At 40.2% G+C, this 19,022-nt stretch overlaps 1 protein-coding gene across 2 annotated transcripts in view; it reads left to right on the top strand.

The window, feature by feature from the left end:
- The window catches only part of NBAS (NBAS subunit of NRZ tethering complex), a 340,101-nt gene that overhangs the window by 196,895 nt on the left and 124,184 nt on the right, over positions 1-19,022 (top strand). For both annotated transcript variants that reach the window (XM_068564082.1, XM_068564081.1), the window contains 5 exons: positions 2,110-2,277; positions 5,158-5,271; positions 5,609-5,732; positions 18,412-18,488; positions 18,879-19,016. In XM_068564082.1, the coding sequence (XP_068420183.1) occupies positions 2,110-2,277; positions 5,158-5,271; positions 5,609-5,732; positions 18,412-18,488; positions 18,879-19,016 (621 nt within the window). The remainder of the gene's footprint in view (positions 1-2,109; positions 2,278-5,157; positions 5,272-5,608; positions 5,733-18,411; positions 18,489-18,878; positions 19,017-19,022) is intronic.

Here is a 19,022-nt window from a genome sequence, read left to right as displayed (position 1 = left end):
ACAGAGTCGGGTGAAACAAGCTTCAGTATCTGCCACGAAATCTGAATTCCAGGAGAAGTGCTGTTTTTTATTTGCACCTGAACTCCAAGCAGTTATTTTTAGCATGGTTGCCCTTATATACAATCAATTTAACATGATTTTTTCTTTTTTAACATATCATCCTTTTTTCTGTGTTGTTTTCATAATTAAATTATAATTTATATTGCATTGAGTCCAGAAAGCCCATAGGAAACAGAGGTTTAAAAAATTTTTTTTAATTGAGATACACTCGACATACATTATTGTGTAAGTTTAAGGTGTGTAATATATTGATTTGATATACTAATATTGCAGTATAGTTGCCATTGTAGCATTAGCTGACACCTCTGTTGCATCACATAATTATCACTTCTTCTAGTGCTGGGACACAATTTTTTTTCATGTTAAAAAATTAGAAAATCTTTTGAGAAAACCAACAGCAAAGTAGGTAAATTGTAAGTGTCGGTTAATAAGCTTAAATACATTTCCCTTTAGCAGTAAGAATAAAATTCAAATGCTTTTCTAGAAATTATTAAGTATCCTAACATGATGTAGTCATTTTCTTTTACTGCTGTGTTACTATAATTTAGCAGCTTTAAAACAATGCAAATTGATTTCTTATAATTCCCATAGGACAGAAACCTGGCAGGCTTGGGTGGATTTCTGCTTAGAGTCTCAGCCAAAATCAAGGTGCCGGCAGGGCTGTGTTGTTTTCTGGAGGCTCTAGAGGAGAATTTGTTTCCATGCTCATTCATGTTGTTGACAGAATGTAATTCCTTGTGTTTGTAAGACTGAGGTCCTCATTGCCTTGCTGGCTGTCACCTGAAGTTTCTTCTCAGCTTCTAGATGCTTCTCGCATTCTTTAGCTTATGGCCCCCTCGCTCCATCTTCGAGGCCAGCAATGATGGGTTGAATCCCCTCATGCTTCACACCTCTCCTGCCTCTTCCCCCATGGCATCTCTGTGACCCTAGCTGGGAAAGATTCTCTGCTTTAAAGGCTCACGTGATTAGGTTAGTTCCACTCAGATAATTCAAGATTATCTCTTCACCTCAAGGTCTGTGTCCTTAATTATATCTGCAAAGGCCCTTTGCCATGTAATGTAATATACTTGCAGGTTCCGGGGATTAGGATATAGACGTTTTTTGGGGGGGGGGGGCCATAATTCTACCAACCAGATATGGCAACTGTCAGGTTGGTCTAAAATGGTGAATTTGTCCTAAGTGTTTGTTGTGTGATGATGTCTTGGTAATTATTGAGTGATTATATGATTTATCATTTTCTATTACTTAAATAACATATTAATGAATGATGTGATACAGACCTAAATAGCCAAATTAAACTATTCTTCTATTATTGACAAGAAAGCTATTTAAATTGCAAGACTAGACCTTAATTTTTCTTTCCTTTAACTGGGATACGACAGAAAAAATAAGTAGAAGTAGACAGATACTAAACCAAAAACTTGGCCTTTGTAGAACAAATTTATCTTTCTTTGATCAAAAGCAGATGTAGTTGCTGTCATTTCTGTTTAAACAAATGTTAATGTATTGGCATTTTCCTCCACATGGAATCTCTTGGGTTAGTAAATGGAGAGTTTGAATTTTAGCTGATTGCTTCAAGATTGGCAGGAGGTTCCACATTATAAACCTTTTAAATACTAATAATCATCCACTTGTTTACATGAAAAACAAAATGCCTTTCAACATTTAAAGGTGGATCATCTGAATCTTCTATATTTGTCTGGGTCACAGTAGCACTGTTCAAATGAATATTTCTTAATGAATCTAAATAATAAATACTTTAAAATGTCTTGTCAAAGAAACAAACATGAGTATCTCATTGGAGGATATTATATTGGTAAAAAAATGATGAACCCATTATTTGCCTTATAAATATTTCTTTGACTAATGCAATAAGATGTATTTTCCTTTACCGAATTTTCTTTTGTAAATGATTTGAGGCGGTACAATATGCTAATAGTGCTTTGTTTCACATTTTTTTGTTACTGGCAAAGGTGGATTTTTAGATCTATTTGTCTCCTTGTGACTTCCCACGTTTTTGCTCTTGGCATTTTCTTTTTTTTAACATAGGATGAAGTAAGTGTCCCAGGCAGCAACTCAGCTGACCTGTTCCACTGGACCACTGCTACCACCATGAAAGTCCTTTCCAACACCACGACCACCACCAGGGCTGTGCTGCAGGCCGTCAGCGATGGGCAGTGGTGGAAGAAGTCATTGACTTACCTTCGACCCCTTCAAGTAAGCAATGCATCTTGCTTTTTTAATTCATTTGGTGTGGTTTACATCAGTTCATTAGCATGCTCTTCAGTTGGTTTCACTGTTGTTACAGCTTTATCTTCTTTGGATTATTAAAATAATCTCTTAAGAAGTCTAGGCCTCGCATCAGAGAGGGAATGAGTAATTGATTTTATGGAATGTAATATACTACCATACAATACTTGCAAAAGACACTGATACGGATTTAAGTACGGTTTGGTTTATATGTCAGAATTGAAGTTTACTGGGATGAAAAGGAAAATGATGTTTATCAAGGCTCTCTCTCTTTTGCTATGTTTCTATAGGCCAGTAGTGGAAGAGAAGTGCTAGGAGCCAGCCTGGGGGCTGTCTTAGTTCTCTCGAGCTGCTGTGACAAAATATCGTAGACTGGGTGGTTTAAGCAGCAGACAGTTATTTCTCACAGTTCTGGAAACCGGGGAGTCCAAGATCCAGGCGCTGGCAGATTTAGTATTTGATGCAGGCCTGCTTCCTGGTTCATAGACCACCATCTATTTGCTGTGTCCTCACATGGCAAAAGGGGTGAGAGACGTCTCTGGAGTCTCTTTTATAAGGGCACTAATCTCATTCCCGAGGGTTCTGCCATCATGACCGAATCACCTACCAAAGGCCCCACCTCTTAATACTATTACCCTGGGGTTAGGATTTCAACATATGAATTTGGGGCAGGGGGCACAAACATTCAGTCTTTAGTAGGGCCTTTAGGTAAAGAGAACGGTTTAACCGATTTTTTCACGTATTCTGCAAGTAGAGGTCAATACAAGCAGTAGAACAACTGAGTTTGCTTTCTGTGACATCTTAACCCACTGTGTCCCTGCTGTCTTCTCTGCATTCTCACACTGCCATCCATCCTTTAATCTCACACTGGAAAACTAAGAGGAAAAAGAAACATGTGCCTTTTTATAAATGCACCCTGAACATTTGAGTATCTTATTTATTAATTCATTCTGCAAATACTTACAGGCATTTTCCTTGTGTCAGATAATGTGCTCATCCCTGGGAAAAGAGTGGGGAAATTCTTCAGTCTAATTCCCTTCCCTTGTGTAACCTGTATCCCAGTGGAGGAGACAAAGAAACCAACAGATACAATATTTATATAATAATGAAATGGCAGGTGGTAATGAGTACTATGAAGGTAACTATGTACTATGAAGATAAGCAAGGTCAGGGAATAGTGAGTGATACCCGGGGGAGTGAAGTTCTGATTAGGGAAGTTAGTTTCTCAGAAGAGGAATCACTCTGAGCAGAAAGCTGATTGAGCCGAGTAGGGCAAGTACATTTTGAAGGAATGTGCTTGACATCTTTGCAGGACAGAAAGGAGGCCAAAGTAAGTGGGAGCAGAGTGATGAGTGGGAAGAATGGTAGGAGATGAGATCAGAGAGGTGGTGAAGAGGCCCACCACGTAAAGCCTTCCGTAGACTGTGGTAAGGACCACACATTTTGTTCTCAGCAACACGGAAAGCTGTTGGAAAATTCCGACAATGCAGTTGTGTGATCCAACTTTACTTTTCATAAGTTTATTTAACTTCTGTGTAGAGAGCCGTCAGTAGTGAGTCAGGAGTGAAGCAAAAAGACGGATCTCTCTTCCAGGACTCCAGGTGAGAGATGTTGGTGGTTTGGGTTAGGGTAGCCATGAAGGAAGTGGGAAGTGTTTGGTTTGGGGATGTATTTTGTGGACCTGATGATGGTCTGAATGTGGGATATGCAAGAAAGAGAACTAAGGATGATTGCCCAGAAGAAACCACTTACTGACATGCAGTGGGCTTGACTTTGGGTTAAGTCTGTGCATCTCTCATCATTTCATGTATCACACTGAATTATGATTAGGGTTACTTTTCTGTCTCACCTGTTGGGGTGTTTTGAGGGTTTATGTCTTAGGTAAAATGTTTAATACTGTGCCTAATATATAGTTTCTATTAAGTGTCAGTTGTAACTTTTAACATCATTTGCAGCAGGAGCTTGATTGTTTCCTGAGGCTATGCTTGGCCTAAAGTAAGTGCTCAATAAACTTTGGAGGAATGGGTGAATATCTTCTACTTGCCTTTTCCAATAAGGGGCTCTTTACAATCTATTTGAGGAGAGCAAAACATAAAGACAGTTAACCATGGTAGGGATACTATAATACGGCTAATGAGGAATACTGGTGACCAGTCTTATGAAGGCATCTGTGTGGGTTGTAGTTGTGGAGGAGGTGGGAGTGGTGAAGGCAGCCCAGTCGTACCTTGTCTGCATCTGGTGCAGTTTCAGCAGGTGCGGTCTGAGGTGGGCCTGGAAGGAGAGGTGGGCAGTTAGCGTGGACCATTACCCTCATAATGGAAGAAAGGCATAGAGGCCGGTAGGATGCATAAAGTAGATGGTTTAATTGGTGTGGAGAGTTAGTCTTTAAAGCTAATTAACATTTAATAAATTTGAATGTTATTCTATGCAGTTGAGATTGAATACTGTTGACTGCATTATTCAGAGCTACTGAAGGATTTTGGAGCAAGGGAACAGTATGTACAGAATGATGTTTTGGAAAGGTTATTCTGACTGTTGTATAGAATGTTGGCCATGTGTGTAACACCGATTGCTTCGATGTTCCTGATTCAGTGATATCAAAGTGACCAGGAAAATCGAAAGGCCCTTCAGGGTAAGGTTGAAGTGCTGTGCTTAGAATGTGGTGATTATTCTTACATCCTCCGCTGGGTATCGGTGTCACTCTGACACTCTCTCTTTGGATCACACAGTGCACATTGATGAGTTTCTCCTGAAATCTATTTGTTCTGTCTTCCATCCTTTCCTCCTCCACCTCCCCTCCCAGGTCTCTTTCTTTTTATCCAGTGTTCTTCACTTTGTTCTGTTTAGGGACAAGAATTTGGTGGTGCTTATCGAATTGGAACCAGAGCCAATGAAGGCCTAGAAAAACAAGGCTGTCATCCTTTTTACGAATCTGTCATCTCCAATCCCTTTGTTGTAGAGGTAAGGTACAGTGTGCCTAAGAACACAGATTTAACTGTCATGGTGTTGTGGGCATTTTACAGTGAACAAAACTTACAATTTTCCTGAAAATGTACTTCTTTTGCTTTGTTCTTACTCATGTTGTTCATTGGTTTTATGTGATTTGTTTCATATACATTACAACATGTTATGAGACTAAAATCAATTTATAATTTTACATAAAATAGTATGCTTTAGTAAGTGAGAAGCTATAATTCAAGTTACCAGAAGATAAAATTCCTATCATTATGTTTTCTAAGAATATCTTTATAGAGAAAAAGACACCCTACCAAATGGTGTAACTGCTTCTTTTGTCTAGTCTGAAGTGACCTATGACACCTATCAGCATGTCCCGGTGGAAAGCTTTGCAGAAGTATTGCTGAGAACTGGGAAACTGGCAGAGACTAAAACTGAAGGAGAAGAAGTATTTCCAACAACAGAAGGTATGAAAGAAGGTTCTAGTTCCCCGACAGTGTGTAACTCATATTAGGAGAATAATAGATGAGACTGTATAAATGAATGAGAGTTGGGAAAAACAATAATATTTTCAGTAATTTTGAATAGCTTAACTTGACACCATCATTTATACATTTATTCATTGATTTAAATCATTTATGGAGTATCTACTCTTCTGGATACTTACTAATTGAGGATTTAAAAGGTAAATAAGATATAATTCCTATCTTTAGGTTGCTAATTATGTAAAGTGATTCTTATAGTGAATGATATAAAGTGCTCAATAGATATTTCCTTTTTTCCTGCTTTTATGGATTAATTAAGAACGTTAAAGTGCTTGTTTTCAGGGAATGTAGATGTATATTTCACCTTAAGAATTTTCTGCATGGTGACATACCTTTTTTCCATGTGAAATTTTTTGAAAAGAATGAAATGTATGCAAGTTTACCAAAGACAACTTGCCATTTGTACTTTTTTCCTCTTTAGCCTCCTTCTTTTCAAGGTTCCAGGGTAATTGCCTTGACTTTTTTTGTTTTTTTTCAATTTTCCCTCTCTCTCTGCTCTACCATCCTTAGTGGGTACCTCAGGATTTAAAGGCTACTGGGGCTCCATCTATCTTGTCTATATTCCAGGCATCAGTAAGGAGGAAAGCGGGGGGTAGGAAAACAGTTTTCTTGGCAGTCCTGTCCAGGACTTCCGCTTACCTATTACTGGCTACATCTAACTGCCAGTGAGCCTGGACGATGCTGTCTCTTAATGGAGCACATTGCTGTGTGGAATAAAACTTGGAGAAATGTGTGTGGGGAATAGAACTGCCATGTTCCCAGAAACCTGATGCTATAACTTATCTTTAGATCATTCTTTCTTTTTTTTTTTAAATTTATTTTTATATTTTTTTATTGTTTTTGGTTGTGTTGGGTCTTCGTTTCTGTGCGAGGGCTTTCTCTAGTTGCGGCGAGCGGGGGCCGCTCTTCATCGCGGTGCGCGGGCCTCTCGCTATCGCGGCCTCTCTCGTTGCGGAGCACAGGCTCCAGACGCGCACGCTCAGTAGTTGTGGCTCACGGGCCCAGTTGCTCTGCGGCATGTGGGATCTTCCCAGACCAGGGCTCGAACCCGTGTCCTCTGCATTGGCAGGCAGATTCTCAACCACTGCGCCACCAGGGAAGCCCTAGATCATTCTTTCAATCAATATTTACATGCAGTTGGGAAGAGAGGAAGCAAATACCATTTCCCTGTCCACTGTGCAGAGCCCTTGGATACTGGAGGTTTTTCCAAAGCATACCATTTTTCTTCAGTTCTGAGATGCATGTGATCATCTGTAGTTTTTCTATCTTATCATTTCTGAAGTCAGGGTAAAGTCACAGCTGATGAGTACGTTTATGTTTCTTTTTTTTCTCCAAAAAGCTATTATTAAATTCATGACATCCTACAAATGACATTGAACATATATGAAGAGTATAGTTGCATTGCTGTTTCCCCTTTTAATTATCATTTATTACTTCTTTTCTTTAAAAAAAATTGTCTCTAGTTATTCGTGGGTTAAATTATGATTGATTATCGGGATAGCTTATGCAGATAAAATCTAAGAGCCTAAGAAATTACTGGGTTAGACATGGAAGTATCATCTGTTAATTGGCATAATAAAGGACTGAAATAATAACCGGAATTTGGAAACACTGACTCATGTAATATCTTAATTTAGAATTTAGCTTATGACATATATATGTGAATTTGCATACCTCTCATACAGAAGGTATGCCTTACGAAAAGGCAAAAGAATGGAATCACATGCTAAGGGTTTGAAAGATGGCTGCATCCTTAAGTAGGCCCCTTCACACTGGTTTCTCAGTTTACTAAGGCTTCTGCTATTTTCCCGACCTGTTTTTGGAGAGGGGTGGAGAGTAGTTGAGCATAAGGCCCTGGTGGGGCACAGATTTCTGGGTTAGCCTGTCCCCTCTTTTCATAGCGTTCTTACAGTACTTGATCATCTTTGCTGTAGTTGGTAACTGAATGATGAGGTGCCAAAACGACCTCGAAGCATGAAGCAGATAGAGGTGTTCTGGAGGAGCTGTGTGGATCAGGGTGACACACTGAATGATGAACCAGGGGGTCCCCTCCGGTTCCCTTTCTCACCATGTGTACGTTACTCATTGAAGCCGTGGTCCTTGAGCCACCTGTGCGCCAGTTGCTGTCCTTGTACTTGGAATACAGAGTCGAAGAAGACACTCTTTTCATCTTCAGTGGGCTTGCAGTTGAGTGAGGAGACAAATTTATGTGTAAGCGCTAAGACAGGCAAACGCAAGAGGCATTGAGATGACAGGCGTATGACGGCTAAGAGGGCGTGTGAGAGGCTTCCTGGAGCCGGTGGTATTTGACCTGAGTTTTGAAGGATGAATAAGAGTATAGTAGATGAAAAAGGGGGGAATTTGAGAGGGAGATGTGTTGGGAGAGGGAGAAGGGGGATATTTTAGATAGAGGGAAGAAGATGCACAGAAGCGAAGAAGATAGACATCATGATTTTTCAGGGATTTGTGTGTTACTCTAATACCCGGAGAGGAGAGACAGTGTGGGCAACCAGTGAAGAAATGAGGCAGCAGTTGGCTGGAAGGAACGTGGGTGCTGAGTTAAACACTTTTTTTTTTTTTTAATTTTTATTTATTTATTTATTTATTTATGGCTGTGTTGGGTCTTCGTTTCTGTGCGAGGGCTTTCTCTAGTTGCGGCGAGCGGGGGCCACTCTTCATCGCGGTGCGCGGGCCTCTCACTGTCGCAGCCTCTCTTGTTGCGGAGCACAGGCTCCAGACGCGCAGGCTCAGTAATTGTGGCTCACGGGCCCAGCCGCTCCGCGGCATGTGGGATCTTCCCAGACCAGGGCTCGAACCCGTGTCCCCTGCATCGGCGGGCAGATTCTCAACCACTGCGCCACCAGGGAAGCCCTGAGTTAAACATTTTAAATGAACCTGCTGCTGAATGCTGTGGGGATTTCAAGCAGAAGAATATTGTTCAGTTTCCTTATCTGTACAATGGGCATAACGGCCTATATGTTCCACCCCTGGATTGTTGCTCTTTAGTGATGACGATGGGGCCCCGTCTGCGCACCTTTTCCTGAAGGCTAGTCCTGCCCTGCACTGACTTCCTTGCCATTGATCATCTCGTACTTTAGTCCATCCAATTATGATTTCACCTTGTTTTCAAGGCCTGCTGCCATAGCTCTCCGTCCTGGTTGCACATTCGAATCACTTAGGGTATTTTTAAGAAATACTGAAGCCTGGGATCCAATGTAGACCATTTATTTCAGAATCCCTGAAGTGGGGTCCAAACACATCAGATATCTTTTACAGTTCCTCAGGCAATTCAGTTGTGAAACCATGGTTAAGACCCTTTGGATGTTTCACGTAAGATAATAGATTCTCTCCAACCGTCATATGTCTGTTCTTCAAACTCTGACTCACTTGCTTCCTGGCAGCCTGGAGAAAGCCACCTGTATCTTTTATGTCTGTGTCTGGTCTTTTAAGCTTAAGGGTCGTATCCCGAGTGCTGTATCTATTTCTAACACTTTTACCAGGGTTTTCTATGTGATAGGTGCAAAATCAGTGTCTCTTCACAATGATGAGGGTAGGTACAGTACATGCATGATAGTTATTGGGACAGGAATTGAGACTATGCTTTTGGTGAATCTGAATCCAAGTTCCCAGAGACATGTGTTCTATTCTTAGTACTGTAGTGTCTGTGAGATTTTAGTGAGATTTTAAGTATTTACTTTCTGCCCCAGTGTTTCTTCAAATTGTCCTTTTTGACAGATTTTAATATTCCATCATGGGAAAGAACCCAAGTCCATTAAAATATTAAAAAAAAATTTTTTTCTAATATTGTTGAATTGAATGGGAAAAACATTTCAGAGTACCTACTGTGTATATTAAGAATGGTACTTTTTAAATATAGAGGTGATTTTAATATAAATCATCCCTTTAATTTACATTTGGGTTTATGAATTTATGAAGAATTTTCATAAACTATCACATTTGATATCTCTTTTTTTTTGCAGATAAACAGGTGACTTTATTATAAAGTAGGTACAAATAAAATGTGATCTTATAGGTCTGATACATTAGAATACTAGACGTTTCATGTTTTTGAAAAGTACATTTAGATATTTATTCCTAACCCTTGAAATTTGTAAGAAGTCAGTCAACAGACTATGGCCATACCCTTCCCTGAATGCCTTTTGTTGCATCTGTTAAATGGCGTTCTGAGTTGAATGAACCTTACATGTATGGTGTATCTCTTTTTTTTCCCTTCCAATTGTGTTGAGATATAATTGGCATATAGCACTGTATGAGTTTAAGGTGTCCAGCGTAATGATCTGACTTACATACGTCACGAAATGATTATCACAATAAGTTTAGTGAGCACTCATTATCTCATATAGATAGGAAGTAAAGGAAAAATTAAAAAAATATTTTTCCTTGTGATGAGAACTCTTAGGATTTACCCTCTTAATAACTTTCCTATGTAATATACAGCAGTGTTGATATATCAATCATGTTGTACATTGCATTCCTAGTACTTATTTATAAGTGGAAGTTTGTACTGCTTTTTAACTAGTTTCATCTAATTCTCCGTCCCTCTACCCCCTGCCTCTGGTAACCACAAATCTGATCTCTTTTTCAATGAGTTTGCTTGTTTTTGAAATATAATTGACCTACAACACTGTCAGTTCCTGGTATACAGCATAGTGATTTGATACTTCTGTATATTACAAAATGATCACCATGTTTGATTTCTCTTGATAATGCTAATATATTTGAGACAGATATCTTTGGCTATTTTATAATACCAAATATTTGTCAGAAAGTCAGCAGATTTGATGAATGATATAGGTTAAATGACCCAAATTAAAAATCGTAAAAATGTGACTCCTGACTTTGGTTCAGAAGTAGGTCATGGTACAAATTAAACTTCCCAACATGAGCTGACTTTTCAGAATTTTTTAATAAAGTTGATGAAAAGGTTTTTATGGAGACTAGCTGAAGAAAACTCATCATTATTTATTTAGCTAAATGAATGATTTAATGGCTAATGATTTCCAAATCAATAATATGGGCAGCCTTCCTCTGTGAATTTAGTTCTGGAATTAAATTTATCATAGAGTGCTTTCCAGAGGCACTTCCTTTGCAGAGAATTAGTGCTTGGAGGCTTACACGTAGATTTCCTCTGATTTTGGCTGTATAACTTGTTTAGAAAATGCATTGTATTCAAGGTTAGAGAATAAGCACTGCAAATTAAATTCATACACACTGCTAAATGTAGGGCAGGCCTTTTTTGGGCGGGGGGGAAACTTAAATGGTAATGTAAAATCACTGTGACCCAGTCTGTGGCCAGCCTGACATCTGGCGGATCCCAGTGAAACCCCGTGGGATCTGGTCTACTTCAGATCCTCGTTGATAATTTTGTCCTGCGTCGCATCAGATGGCTGACAGATTCAAACTCTGAGAAGCTTCCCGTATGTGGGGGCTTGATTTCCACTTTGCAAGAATAATTGAGCCTCAGTGAGGGCTGCTGGGAAAGTTTGGGTGGTGTGAAGTGCGGGCAGCTGTCGTGTCTCTCCCCACTCCCCTCCCCACTGGTCCCTCCACCATCAGCTGCCTTCAACAATTCAGTTATTAGTCAGGAGGGGTTCTGGGTTGTAGGGACTGATGAGCTGTGATCTGGCTATGGAGGAAGAAGATGTCACAAGATGACTTCAACAGTTGTGTTAAGGATTAGGGAAGAGATATGATCCCTTCCCTTTCAACCTGGGGACGTAGGGGACTGTGGTATACCCGATGCCAGTGATTGTGGTCTTTCTAGTCTTGGAGCAGCGGGGAGGTCATGGGCTTTGTGTGGCCGGAAACTCAGCTGCCGTAGTGCTGGAGACGAGGCACGTGTATACTTGTCTACAAGGATCTTTCAGGTAACCCCATTTGGGAAAAAAAAATAACTGATGGGGAGCTTGAGCATTTGGCACTGTTTTCAGAGAGGATTTTTTTCTCTTTTCTTCCCCAGATATTTAATTAAGGAAACTTTCAAATGCACAGAAAAGTTGAGAAGATTCTGCAGTGAACTCCCGTATACTTCTCCACCTAGATTCTACAGCGAACATTTTACTATACTTGCTCTGGTCCATCCACCAAATCCAGCTTCTTTGCTGACACGTTTCAAAGTTGTCGGCATGATTACACTTCACCCCTTGACACTGCACTGTGCATATCTTTAACTAGAGTCAGTATTTCTTACTTTTTTGTGAGATAACATCTACAAACAATGAAATACAAAAATCTTAAGTGTAGACGTAAGGTTGGTGAGTTTTGACAAGTGCAGCACCTTGTGTAACCCTGACTCCTCTCAAGATACGGAACATTTCTATCACCCCAGAAAGTCGGTGCCTCTTTCCTGAAAACCCCCACCCCACACTCCCAGTCAGGTGACTAATGTTTGGATTTTCCCCTGCTGTAGATTAGTTTTGACTGTTCTAGAATTCATTCAGTGGAATCATACAGCATGTGTTCTTTTGTGTAAAACTTGAGATTTATCTGCATCTATCAGTAGGTTTTTTTTTCTTTCTTCTCTCTTTTTTTTTTTTAACAAAGTTGTTTTTTTAAAAAATTTATTTATTTTATTTATTTATTTTTGGCTGTGTTGGGTCTTCATTGCTGTGCGGGGGCTTTCTCTAGTTGCAGCGAGCGGGGGCTACTCTTCATTGCGGCGTGCAGGCTTCTCATTGAGGTGGCTTCTCTTGTTGTGGAGCATGGGCTCTAGGTGCGTGGGCTTCAGTAGTTGTGGCGCGTGGGCTCAGTAGTTGTGGCTCGTGGGCTCTAGAGCACAGGCTCAGTAGTTGTGGCACATGGGCTTAGTTGCTCCACGACATGTGGGATCTTCCCGGACCAGGGCTCGAACCCATGTCCGCTGCATTGGCAGGCAGATTCTTAACCACGGCGCCACCAAGGAAGCCCTCTTTTTTTGTTTTTTAATGACTGAGAAGTATTCCATTGTATGAATATACCACAGTTTACCCATTCTTCTGTTAAGGGACATGAAGGCTTTTTCCAGTTGATGGTTATTATGAAAAAGCTGCTGTGAACTCTTGTACAGTGTTTTTGTGGGCCTGTGTTTTTACTTCTCTGGGATAACTATGTAAGGGTAGAATTGCTGGGCCAAAGATTATGGATTTGTTTAGTTTTATAAGAAACTATCAGACCTCTCTTACTTGTCAGCTGTTGTGGTTTTTCTGGGCTCTGGTTCTTTAAGACTTCAGGTTCTCTATCTGAATTTTACCTGCCTGGCAAGGAACAGACAGGAGCTTGCCCTCAGGATAGAAGCTGTAAAAATGGGAAATCACCAGTGCCATTTCATTTTTCCAAATGGCATCTACCCTCCAGTTTCTGTCTGCTTTCAGTGCCTCTCCAGTGCCTTCCGATACTTGCCTTTTGTGCTTTATCCAGAGTTTATAGTTTTCATCTGCACAAGGACTGTACCAGTAACAGAACCCAGTCACAGAAGAATTTAAATAGAATTTATTATTCTGGATTTCGCTGGAGTTCATCCTATGGCAGTGGGGCAAAAGTCTGAGTCATAGTTCCCCAGAGAGGGGAGACAGCCCAGGTGCCTTTCTCTTAGGATTAATCCTGAGGAGTCAATTCATATGAGTGAAGGCTTACCCTGTGGAGTGGATTTTGGACTTACCCCAACCTTAAGGGATCTTCATCTTGTGTAGTTGAAATAGATGTCAAGAAGCCTCTTGAGAAATGGGCCAAATGGATATTCACGTGGGTGAGTTGTGCCAGCTAAATAGCAGTCCTGGTCGAGTTGCTGCAATGAGGACTTGGCTTAGATTGAGAATTTGAAAAACACGTGGCAATTCGGCAACAGCTATGAAAATTATGGCTGCGGGTATTGTTTAACCTAATAATTCTGCTTCTAGGAATTTATCCTATGAATTCACACACATGAGAAATATGGCATATGTTCATTGCTCGCAATAGCATAATATTGTCGACAGCCTGATACATATTGACAAGAAGAGATATCTTATTTTGTATCTCTTGTTTCCTGTCTGTATTAGTCAGCTTGGGCTGCCATAACAAAATACCATAGACCAAGTGGCTTAAACAACAGAAATTTAGTCTCACGGTTTGGAGACTGGAAATCAGGGTGCCAGCATTTTGGGGTTCTGGTAGTGATCTCTTCCTGGCTAGCACATGGCTGTCTTCTCACTGTGTCTTTACATCAGGACAGAGAGAGAGGGTGGGAGGGAGGGAGGGGGGAGAGAGAGTAGAGTGTTTACAAGTAAGCTCTGATGTCTCCTCTTATAAGGGCACTAATCCCATCATGAGGATCCCACTCCTCATGACCTCATCTAACCCTAATTACTACCCAAAGGCCCCATCTCCAAATACCCTCACGTTGAGGGCTGGGGCTTCAACATATAAATTTGGGGGAGTCACAAACATTTGGTTCATAACACTGTCTTTACAGATTAACTGCCTTTCTGAGTTTAGGTGATTTACATAGCTTTCCAAGCCTATGTAAAAACAAGTTAATACTGTATTCTTTGCAGAGTTTTTTGTGGCACTTAGAGCGAATTTATACAAAGCATATATCTCATATCTGGCTCATCAAAGCAGATTTTTTTTTAAAATAGGTATTTTCATTTTACGATAATAATAACTATTATTATTGTTATATAGAGGAATGGCATGAGCACTTTCTTTATAGAGAGTTTGCATTATAGGTCATTTGAATGTCAGATTAATTTGGCTGGGGGATAGGGTAGAGATAATATCAGTTAAAACCATAAGTTACAGCTGGCCCATATTTATGAAGGCCTTGAGGGCTAAATAAGAAATCTAGCTTTCCTTCTTTAGGGAATGGGAAACCATTGAAGGTAGGATTGTGTGTGTGTGCGTGTATGTGTTTTCAGCTGGAGAGAGACATGATTACACAGTACTTAATGAACTTTACTATAAAATTAGGATGAAACTACTATTTTAAGGATGGATTGGAAGGAGAAAGACTGAAGGCATCAGGTAGAGTTGGGGGGTTGTTGAAAGAGTCCAGGTTTTGAACACTGACAAGCTAAACTAGAGTTTGTGGCAGTGAAAATAGAAAGTATGTGTGAAAGAGTTCTTTAGAAATAATTCAACAGGATTTGATGACTGCCTGAATGTTGGGAGCGGAGAGGAGAGTAAAGTCCAAGATGACTCTGGGGTTTTATGTTTGTCTCACTGGGAGAATAGTGTACTATTTTTAGAAATATGAAAGATACTGGGTACAGAACGATTAACTGGAAAACCTTGTGCAGTAAGTCAGTGGTGGGTCTTAGCTTTGATCCCGTAACTTTCTGGTTCTGAAGATGGTTCCCCTCCTGCTGTATCATTCTGCCTGATTTTGTAGGCCAGGGATTCATTGTACATTTATAGATGTTGTAGTTGTTGTTCTGAAATGTACCCAGAGTCTGGTTTTATTCAGGTGTGGTCAGACACCCAGACATGAAAATGATTGCCATGAAGGAAGTTTATACTCACCAATCCCTAGAAAGAGAAGACAACAGCAAGCCACCTGGGCCACATGGGGAGGCACTCAGGTCATCTGGAGGCAGAAGGCATGAGGCCAGAGTATGGGTTTTCGTGGGAAGGAACAGGAGAGGTGTGGTAGGCACGCTTGAGCAAGCTTACGATGGAGAGGTTGAATAACCTGGTGGACTCTGGGCTATGGGATGGTCTCTGGCTGACCGGCGCCTGGCCCTGAGGTGATCAGGGCGAGGTAATATTGCCTCTGTAGTGTAAAAGCCAGAGAGAGAGGGGGTGGTTCAGAGAAGTGGCTCTGAACTGGTTGGTTTGTAGATCAAAGGCGTGCTCACCGGGAAGCCGCCTGCTCTGCCTGCCAAGTGACTAGCCCTGGGAGGGCAGTCTCACCAGGATCGTCACGACCCCCCCAGTGTCAGAGCATTAGAAAATGCAGAAAAGTTTGAAATGATGAACACATTTGTATGTGTGAAATAAAACCTATGTGGATATTATTCACTTGGAGCAAATATTTGTATTTTAAAGTGATTATTTTCACTGCTTGGTGAAAGTAGCAGTGATGATTCTTTGGACTCCTCTGAGGGTGATTTTTGTCATTACTTTTAGCTCATGGAAATTAACTACTTCTTTTCTCTTTTGCCTGCTGAAAGCTTTGTATTCAGTGATATATGTTCAAGAAATGCTAGTGACCATCTTGTGAGTTGTATCTGTGAAATAATATAACTATTTAAAAAATAAACCTACTGGAACTTATGTATTCAGATGGAGATTCTCTCTCTCAAAGGCATCTTCTGGGAACTACGCGTTTGTTCCAACCATGCTGTCATGGCTCTTTTTTGTTGTTTTTGTTTTTTGTTGGGTTGTCTTCCTTTTGCAATTTCCTTCAGGGTCTGTAGCATATGCTTAGGAAAATCTTCAGTGGTAGCATATTTTTTCATCCCTTGAGGGTGCTTTGGTTTTTGGAAATAGCCAAATGCACATTAAATGGAGTGAAAGATTGAGTTGATGACAGGATTTAAAAAAAAAAAAAAAAAAAAAAAGTCTGACTGGAAGACAGTCAGTCTTGGGACTGGTTTTCCCAGGCAGGCCTCAGACCGGCCCTAACCACAACTCTGAGAGGGAGAGGGGTGGTCCTCTGCTAGCTGGAGCCTCAGCCACTCACTTGAAATAAGGGCTCCTGAGCCCTGAGGAGACAGGGCTGTTTTTTGATGAGCGGGTTTAGATATACTTGTTCGAAAATTGGCCTCTTTTGTGCATAAGGAAGGGAAGTATCTGAAGAAAATAAGAACGGGGGTGGAAAAAAACTAAATAAGGTTGCAGTTGTAGGTCATCTCATAAAAAAAGCAAAAAAGAAAGGCAATTAATAGGGAAGAATTATTAGTATGTGAAACTACTGGATTTTGTTTTTTCTCCAAATGAAAGGTCCCGCAGACAGCTGGGCAGGTATTAAATGGTAAAGTACATAAGGCAGACATAAGCCAAAATGGCAACCCTGGGGTTGTGTGTGTGTTTCTATGTGTGTTTGTATGGTGTGCAATTTCTAGACTCTAAGTAAGTCTTTCTCAGAAGTACAGGATTTTCAGCAGACTAAGCTTACATGCTTCTTCTTCCTTCATCTTCTGTTGTCCAAAATGTATAACTTAACTCCTTCATCCTTCAGTTTTGATAGTGTCCTAGAATACATTCGGCGATTTTGTAACTCTTCTTTGCTCTCATACTTGTTTGTATAAAATTTGATTTGGGCCCTTTGCATTGCATTTTTAAATTATTTATTTGAAGACTTTTTCTGGTCTTAGTGTGTTTACTCTGAAAGGGCAGGAACTCTGATTCTTATTTTAGAGCAATATCGGGTTCAGAGGAAGTTCTCATTGATACTGAGTGAAGGGCTGAATGTGGAAACGGGCCTTGAAATGAGCAGCTTTTGATCAGAAAACATCTCTAAAACAGTACAATGCCTTGGGAGGCCTGAAGCTGACTGGTGGTTCAAGTTGGTTTATGAGATTTGGAGAACACAGAGGAAATGCGTATCTAGAGAACTCTTTGCAGAGGCACAGTGGAGAAAGCTCAGTTTCTTCCCCCATAAATCATGCGCAGGACATGCTGAGTTTTAGGTCAGCCTCTGACGCTTCAGCCGCTTACACCTGGCTCCTCACTGCACACCCAGCCCCCTGCTCAGATGGTCAGCCAAGCTCAGATTATATGAGTGGCTTTAAATTTTAGTTCAAGTAAGACACAATTAGGAAGGTAAATCTTCTGGGAAAAAATTACATGGTGTATTGACGAAGTGAAATATTTACTTTGAATTATTTAAATACTGTTTACCTTCATTAGTGAAGGTTAGGAGAGTCCATTCTTTAAAAATAAAAGATTTACATTGTGATTACAATGACTACCTGGTAATTGTCACTTAAGACCCTAAATGGAATACCTCCTTATTAATATAAAATGGATATAAACACAGATGTTATGGGCAGTGTTCTCTCCTTTATTAAAGCCATGACATTGATAGGTCGTTGCTTATATAAAAATTTTTGTGGAAAAGTTGTAGATGGTTGGGATATTTTAAGGTGTTCTATAATCAAAGCAAGAGACTGGTTCTCTTTTTGTGGAGTGTGGTGAAGAGAACAAACAAAACCATGTATCGTAATTGTAGTAATCGGAAGATTTATCCTAAATCTGCACTCACAAAAAGCTGTGTTGCTCTCATCGTTAATGCTCAGATGGTCATTTTCTACAGTAGTTGTCATTGATATCCAGAATTTTATAGCTTGGTCTGGGTCTTGAAAACCAAAAGATTAGCTGGCAGAAACCATCCTCACTGATCTATTTGCACTCAGACTTTGTAGCTGCACTAATAGGGTTTTCTCTTGTGTAAGTAACAGCATAATTTGAGTTAAGGCAAGGTTATCATTTAACATAGTTTCGTATAGTCTGTTATTTCTATGGTGCTGAACAGACTTTCATAAAGGATCTTAAAGAGTTCTCTGAAACGCATTACTGTTGAAATCATAAAGGACTAAAGTCATGACACTTAGTAACTATGAATGTCGCATGGATCCTCTAATAAAATAATGCAATATATATATGTTTTTTCTACATTCAGTTCTCTTGCAGCTGGCAAGCGATGCTTTACCAAATGATATGACCTTGGCTCTTGCTTATCTCCTTGCCTTACCGCAGGTAAGTTTACCCTTACCAAGAAAGGAGGACTTAAAGATGAATAGACTAAAAGCCTTTACTGGGGATTTTCACCAGTAAATTGTTTATCATATGTTTCACTTCCTTCTTGTTGTTCTTGCAAGATGGAAGGACTGTGGTCAGTACCCGGAAAGTAAATTCTGCAACGTTAGCTGAAATGTTGATTTTAAAATCGACTTTCACGTGCACAGGATCTGCCGTTATAATGTCTTCTGAATTTTAATGTAGTCTCATGAAGATGAGCTTGAGCTTGAGTTGATATGATAGAAGCTTTGAACCAAAATTCTACAGTACGGACTAGAAATATAATGGTTTATGATGGTTGTGCTAATTTCCTTTCAGCTGAGCTCTTTTTCTCGTGCTCCTTTCTAGGTGTTAGATGCCAACAGGTGCTTTGAAAAGCAGTCCCGCTCTGCTCTCTCTCTCCAGCTGGCAGCCTATTACTATAGCCTACAGATCTACGCCCGGTTGGCTCCATGTTTCAGGGACAAGTGCCATCCTCTTTACAGGGTGAGT

This window comes from Eschrichtius robustus, chromosome 15 (genome assembly GCF_028021215.1).
Source record: "Eschrichtius robustus isolate mEscRob2 chromosome 15, mEscRob2.pri, whole genome shotgun sequence".
Taxonomy (NCBI): domain Eukaryota; kingdom Metazoa; phylum Chordata; class Mammalia; order Artiodactyla; family Eschrichtiidae; genus Eschrichtius; species Eschrichtius robustus.
The sequence above is the reverse complement of the archived record's forward strand: the minus strand, read 5'-3'. Positions and strand labels throughout refer to the sequence as shown.